Source organism: Anopheles arabiensis, chromosome 2, assembly GCF_016920715.1.
Source record: "Anopheles arabiensis isolate DONGOLA chromosome 2, AaraD3, whole genome shotgun sequence".
Classification (NCBI taxonomy): Eukaryota; Metazoa; Arthropoda; class Insecta; order Diptera; family Culicidae; genus Anopheles; species Anopheles arabiensis.
The window spans coordinates 54,968,200-54,975,119 of record NC_053517.1 but is presented as its reverse complement, the minus strand read 5'-3'; the positions used below and the strand labels follow the sequence as shown (position 1 = coordinate 54,975,119).

Genomic DNA, 6,920 nt, shown 5'->3' with positions numbered 1-6,920 from the left:
GTGGCGTCACAATCATCCTTGCTTCCATACATTTACACTCGAACAGGTATTATCGTCTTATCAATTAGCACATCCGGTCAAAATGGGCAAATCATTAAGCAAACGGTGATAATCGATCACATAAAGCCGTGCAGTAGTTTGAAATATATGCAAAAATGGTAATGTGTTGTGCTGAGAGTATATCACACGGGCTTCACTTTCTTAGGAAAACATTGAAAAACGTAAGAACCGCCTTGAGTGAAAGTTTCATTTGCTCAGATTTGACATGCTGCTGAGTTAGACCGTAAATGTGAACAACTGTTGTTTTGATTTTCTTACTGAATAACTGTTGTAGCTAAAAATGTTGTTATCGATATTTAGAAAAAAAAATAACTTGATTCAATCCCAATATGAAATATAGTTAATTGAAACAGTTTCTTTTTCTAACAATTATTACCATTATATTTTTCAATGGACTGTGTACTCATATACGTTAGTACCAATCGGCACTCAACTATAAGACAATAGTTAAATGGAAAATAGCTCCACAAAGCTTCTACACAGCGCAAATGAACGATCGTTCAAATTTAATGTTCATTTAACTGTACCTTATTTTCATGTGGCTCACATACATTGTGCAAACGATTTCCATACCCGACGGTGCGCCGTATGATTTATGGGATTGGGTAAAAAAACATGCAAATTGTCATCATCTTTGCTCTTTTCATACTATGTCATTTGCTCAATGCCTGTTTCCTCCGATTTCCGCCGGTTTACCTAATTAGTTCATTCATGCATAGTGCACATTTACTACTTAGTTACGTTTGGTAATTTTGTTTTATTATTATCTGCTCTCCATGACGCTCGTGTAGAATTACGCTATTGAATGCTCACAGACGCACGCATCTCTGGTGTTGGACTTAATCCAGTTCAAGTAACGCGTCACTCGTGTGTAGACTCCGGGATAGTTGGGCCGGGCGCATCCCTCTCCCCATGACACTATGCCGACGAGCTCGCGGAAATTACTATCGCCAACATTTAACGGACCTCCACTATCACCCTGAAAGGATAACGAATCATAATATTATTACACTGTGGCGGATTACTAGTACATTGCAACGACGTACCTGACAGGCATCTCTACCTCCTTCAGTATATCCTGCGCAGAGCATGTTGTCCGTGATGCGTGAAGCACGGTAACTTGACTTTCGACACTGCATGTTGGAAATTATTGGCACTATCGCTTTCTGCAATCCTTGCGACAAACTCCCATTCGCTAGCTTTCCCCAACCGATAACAGTTCCATTTTGACCCGCAAAGCTTCTGCCAGCAACGGGAAGACATATTGGAATAAAGCTACCGCCTGCCTCTACCGGCTGCTGCAGTTTGACCAACGCGATGTCATTGTTGAACGTATCCAGGCTAAATCGCTCGTGACCGTACAGTTTAACGATCGCGCGAGTAACCATTTCCCCGTGCTCTACATCGTACAACTTCGCCAACAGCTGCTGGGGCGTGAAGCTTAGCACACAATGTGCCGCTGTCACTATGTACCGATCATTGATCAACGAACCGCCACAGTAGAAAGCACCCCGATACAGCAGCATCACTATCCAAGGATATTCTTTCACATCGGCCGCGTCCCCACCAACAATTCTTGAGCTTGTCTTACCTCGACCACAAGCTGTAAGATAGAGAAAGTAGGTAGGAACCTTAATCACATGACCCAAGAGCATACACCTCGTATACATACAACACTGAGAGCAGTCACGTGGTGGAGGCTTCATTGTTGAACTGATCGGTGTCTCCACGCCGAAGCTCGGAGGTTTGTAGCTCAGCACAGTCGAAAGCCACGCTATAAGTGGGTTTTTTGCACGAAACCGGTTGTCAGCGATAGTGCTCACCATGATTGGCGTCACGTAGATGTCGTAATTGATCCGGTTGTGTTCCTCATCTTCTCGCTTGTTGAAGGAATCGTTCGAAAATAGATGAATTCAGAATTTGACTACCAAGCCCGGTAACCCGCTGACCGGTGACACTTACAGCAAACACCACATACAACACGCACAGCTCCACCCATAACACGGCCGTGAACAGCTTCATCTTCCTCCTTGGAATAGAGACCAAAGAAATAATCACCAAAACTGTGCTTCCCTAGCAAAGCTGGTGATCATCCAAAAATGAGCACACCAGCAGCACGATACTTCCGCATCCTCGCGCAACGCAACACTATCGCTCACTGCTTGCGTTTTTGACTGTGACCGTGCGCGTACATCGAACACTCTGTGCTGATCTTCCGTCCCGTGCCGCACGCAAACTATTCCAAGTGCGGGGGTGGGACCGACCGACCACAATCACATTGAGATTATCAAGCCGACGTGTTTGGGCAGCCGCGAGTCGACAGCGGTCGAAAAAATACCCCAAAGTCCTCTGCAACGTACCTGGCCGAGCAGTCGCACGAGGTGTAAAACAGCACCAACAGCAAATAAACGGGAACGGGTGTAGCCGAACAAAAAACATATGAGCTGACAAAATTAATTAAAGAAAGCACCTCATATGGTGTCTGTGTGCCATTGGCTTGCTATGTCCAATGAACGTCCACTCACGTCCTTTTGATGACAGCTCAAACACCATTGAACCGCAGCGACGCGCCCTCGCACAAACCAGTGAACAATAGTGAACACGAGCAATAGTATATCAAGTGAAAGCGTATCAGAATGAACGACTTGCAGTAGCTGGACAGGGAGGAAACAATTTCATAAGTGGGATAACAGTAGGAATGAAAGAAACGAAGAGTAGCCGTCGTAAATCCAGTTACACTTGCTCAAGTATATGCAATTAGATGTATGTACAATTCAAAAGAATCAAGCAACGAATAAGACGTATGAAATCTTACAGGCCAGGATAGGCTTATAAATACAGCCAAAGGTAAATGGTAAACTTTTACAACCAATCGGAATGGACTCACAGGAACGAATTGAAATAAGTTTGTGCACAAACCACATACAACACATACACAAATGGGATAAAACTTCGTATTAATACATTTTTGTATTTTTTCAAATTTCCTTCTTCAACAGTGTGTACATTAATTATTGAGAATAAAGCATTTTTTTTAATGTCTCATTAATTTAAAATTTAAACTTACAGTGTAGTGTATTTACAAAAATATCCATTCATCTTAGTTTTTACCCATCAATCATGGACGCTACAATACTTTCCCCTACTTATGAATGTACAACGTTTAATTATACTAGTACAATAATCACACAAAGTAAGTCCACGTTGACCTGAATAGGCATATTTACATAAACGCTAGTTAGCTTAGAACAATGCGATATAGATTGAATCCGATTCGTGACAGTATTATATTTTATGTTTACTAAAAACATTATAAACCCACTGAGCTATGTAAATATTGATTACTAACGTTGTTACATCTCGTTACTGCTCATTTAGCTTCATGTTGATTTTATGGTTACCACTCTTCGAACTGCGAACAACCATTCGTGTAGTTAGTGCAATGCTGCCAAGCTCTGAAACCTTAATCCGCGAAATGTTACGAGCGGAAAGCGATAATTTATGCACCAACTAGCGGTACATTTCTTCACCAACAGAACCGGTCGGGTGGCTGGTCCACTCCAAACCCCTAGAGCTTCGACCGCTAAGAAATGTCCAACCCTGACCGTGAAGAATATTACTGTACATTGACCAATGCAGACGATCGAGCGACTGATCATCAGCTTGCGAACAGTAAAGTAAGCGTATTGGTCGAGGAAAGTAAAGACCCGACCGTAAACATGCACAAAAGAGGAAGCAACGAAAATAACAATAAAATAAGACTAGAAAAGAAGGATCGGTAAACTTTACCGTCCAGCGCTACTGTGGATGTGACAAGTTCAAGACCACGGCTTTGGTCTGACTGTGGTAGATGGGCTTTCTTTGCCAAACGCACCCCCGGCGTCCCAAACACTTCCTACAAAATACGTACACCTACAGTTCCCTGGCCTAGTTACTAACATGGAATGTTACACCAGGCAGGTAGAAAAGTTTTGAAAAGTCTTATAACTTTAAACTACAAAACTCCCCCGAGAAATACGGGAACCTGCTGCCATCTAGAGCAAATGGGTTGAAGCCATCAACAGCTGTGCCAGTGTGTGCCAGAATGGCTCTTCTATCTCACCAGTCTCGCGATGTGGTCGTACCAACAGGCGCAGAGATGTGGTCAGGTGTGGCGAGATTCACTCGGCAACGTTTAGTTGTGTACGATCTCGCGTCGCGACTAGAGCGAACGCCAATGGTGGCCGGTTGATACTCTTCCATTTGTTCAAAATCAACACCGTCTTGAAGAAACCTGGAGTTTTCTGCACGAAATCGACGACCGGCGCAAACGGTTGGAGTGACAATTCGACGAACATTCACGCATGAAAACACGCTCGAATACCCAGTGCCGCTCAATTTATATGCAAAGTACACCCTACCAGTGCACACCTCAATTCAATCCAGTGAGAGTCTTATCCACATTACAGTAAGGTGTGGATAGAGTGTCGCCTACTGCCTGTCCAACACGAACGTTGGACAACGAAAAGAAAGTTCACAGTCTTAAGCAGCGATTTTCGCAAAACCAGTGCACACGTTTGATACAGTGCGTTCACGCAGTTCGTTGTAGCACCATGCGGCTGTTAATCCTGTGTATGGCCGGCCTGTTATTTCTCAGTGACCTCACTACCGGTGGACGTGTAAGTTTCCGACGCTGCCAGAATCGCTTTACTCCTGGATGAAAGCGAATGATCGTAACTGACTCGACTTCAGAAAGTTGTTATTTGCAAGCATTCAGCTAATTAAAAAAATCTCGTTTTTGGCGTCTCTGTGAGTGTGTGAGAAGATGAGTGCTTAACCAAAAGAATGTTTCAAGAGGTCAACAAACTCTCAAACTGGAAAAAGAAACGAGAAATTCACGCTAATCGGAATGGAGGGATTAAAATCAATAGAAGAGTGAATCTGCTCCTGAAATGAACTGGTTTTCGAAACGAACACAAAATGCGACCTGTAAACTTTACAACGCTTTATGCCTTCTTGTTTGGAACGTTCCAGATAAGATCATTGAAAAATATAATACACAAATAACCGGTTATGTTTTGATTTCTTAACGAATACAATCGTTTTTTACATTTTTAAATTATCTTAGTTTACCTTTAATGATTATAAGCTTTTCTTCAAATAGTTTTATATACGAAATATTGTATTATATTGAATTTAATAAATATTGTTTTTATAAATAAAAGAAAACCGACTATGTCGTTTACCAAACATACCGTTATGTTCTAGAGATAAGTAAACGTTTTGTTACATTTGTGATCTTAACAATATTCTACTCCTATTCTTGTTAGTATATAAATCAATCTATATTAATAATTATTAATTTAATTTACCATCTCTGCATATTTCAATCTATTCGATTCCCAGATCCCCGAACACAGGCAGGCTCTAGAGATTCCCGCTCAAGGACAAACAGAGAAAAACAATCCCTTTATTGAATGGCTGGCAGGATTGATAGGATCTACGTCTACTCCAGCGCCAGAAACCCTAACACCGCCAGATTCATGTCCCATGTGCAGTAAGCGACTAGTACATGAATCGTTCAAATGATTGATGATTCAAATAACTCTTTCCAACATGCATTTTGTATTCTTCTTGTCGACCAGAATGCGGCAGAACCAACCGACTAACGCGCATCGTGGGAGGACAAGAAACGCAAGTTAATCAGTACCCATGGATGGCAATGTTGCAGTACTCGGGCACATTTTACTGTGGAGGATCACTGATCAGCGATCGCCACGTCCTAACGGCGGCTCACTGCGTGCACGGTTTCAACCGAAACAAGATCAGCGTTGTGCTGATGGAACATGATCGAGTGTCCACCAGCGAATCGATGACAATGGTTTCGAAAGTACTGCGTGTCATCGAACATAATGGCTACAACTCAAACAACTATAATAGTGATATTGCAATCCTACGGCTAGCGACCGTTATGACCATTGAAGATAAACTTCGACCAGTTTGTCTGCCAACGCCTAAGAAACCTTTCACTGGATACGATGTACGTTCCGAAACAAATACTCCCTTATCATGATGTTTCTTTTGAAATACGCTCATCTTTTCTCTTCCAACCTTCTACTAGGGCATTGTGACGGGATGGGGTGCGACATCAGAAAACGGAGCCATCTCTACAAATCTGCAGGAGGTAACGGTTCCAATCATGTCAAACGCCGACTGTCGAAAGACGGGATACGGGGCATCTCGTATCACAGACAACATGCTGTGTGCAGGGTACGACGAGGGAAAGAAAGACTCCTGCCAAGGCGATAGCGGAGGTCCATTGCACGTGATTAAGCAGAATAGCACGGACAATGTGCACCAGATCGCGGGGATTGTGTCGTGGGGCGAGGGTTGCGCCAAACCGAATTACCCCGGCGTGTATACCAGAGTGAACCGGTTCGGTACGTGGATTCGGTCGAATACGGCTGATGGTTGTTACTGCAGTGAGGATTAAGATACACCTGCTACAATTTGATTGTGCTGTTTTATTTCCTAATTTAACCATTTTTTCACTGAACATTTAAATAAAATATAAATAAGAAACTGAGCATAAGTCTTTCGTACGATTCTCGCCATAACCAACGACCGATATTGACCAACGTCGGAAGATTAGGGAAGGGGGGGGGGCGAAATAACCTGTTTGTCTTCTTTTTTCCATCACTTTTTGTGAGTTTCGAAACACACAATATTCGTTGGTAATTGACAGAATGGTGCCATGCTTGATGCATGGCGTTCCATTCGAAGCAATGGTTCTCTTGTGCTTTTATTTTATTTTATTTTTAACTGTTTCCGGATAAAAGCACCCGTAAAATCAAATTGCTTAACATTCTTGCAATACATCT

General features: G+C 42.6%; 2 protein-coding genes across 2 annotated transcripts; one reads left to right on the top strand and one right to left on the bottom strand.

Annotated features, from left to right (window-relative positions):
- Nucleotides 1-785: 785 nt before the first annotated feature.
- On the bottom strand, nucleotides 786-2,259 carry LOC120893443 (trypsin-1-like). Its single transcript, XM_040295344.1, has 4 exons — nucleotides 2,023-2,259; nucleotides 1,733-1,940; nucleotides 1,107-1,663; nucleotides 786-1,039 (listed from the first exon to the last, which is right to left on the bottom strand). The coding sequence occupies exons 1-4, from the start codon at nucleotides 2,080-2,082 to the stop codon at nucleotides 854-856; spliced, it is 1,011 nt and encodes a 336-aa protein (XP_040151278.1). The 5' UTR covers nucleotides 2,083-2,259; the 3' UTR covers nucleotides 786-853.
- A 1,921-nt stretch (nucleotides 2,260-4,180) lies between these two features.
- Nucleotides 4,181-6,625, top strand: LOC120893444 (trypsin-1-like). The gene is made up of 4 exons (XM_040295345.1): nucleotides 4,181-4,718; nucleotides 5,446-5,596; nucleotides 5,685-6,079; nucleotides 6,161-6,625. The coding sequence occupies exons 1-4, from the start codon at nucleotides 4,653-4,655 to the stop codon at nucleotides 6,530-6,532; spliced, it is 984 nt and encodes a 327-aa protein (XP_040151279.1). The 5' UTR covers nucleotides 4,181-4,652; the 3' UTR covers nucleotides 6,533-6,625.
- Nucleotides 6,626-6,920: the final 295 nt, after the last annotated feature.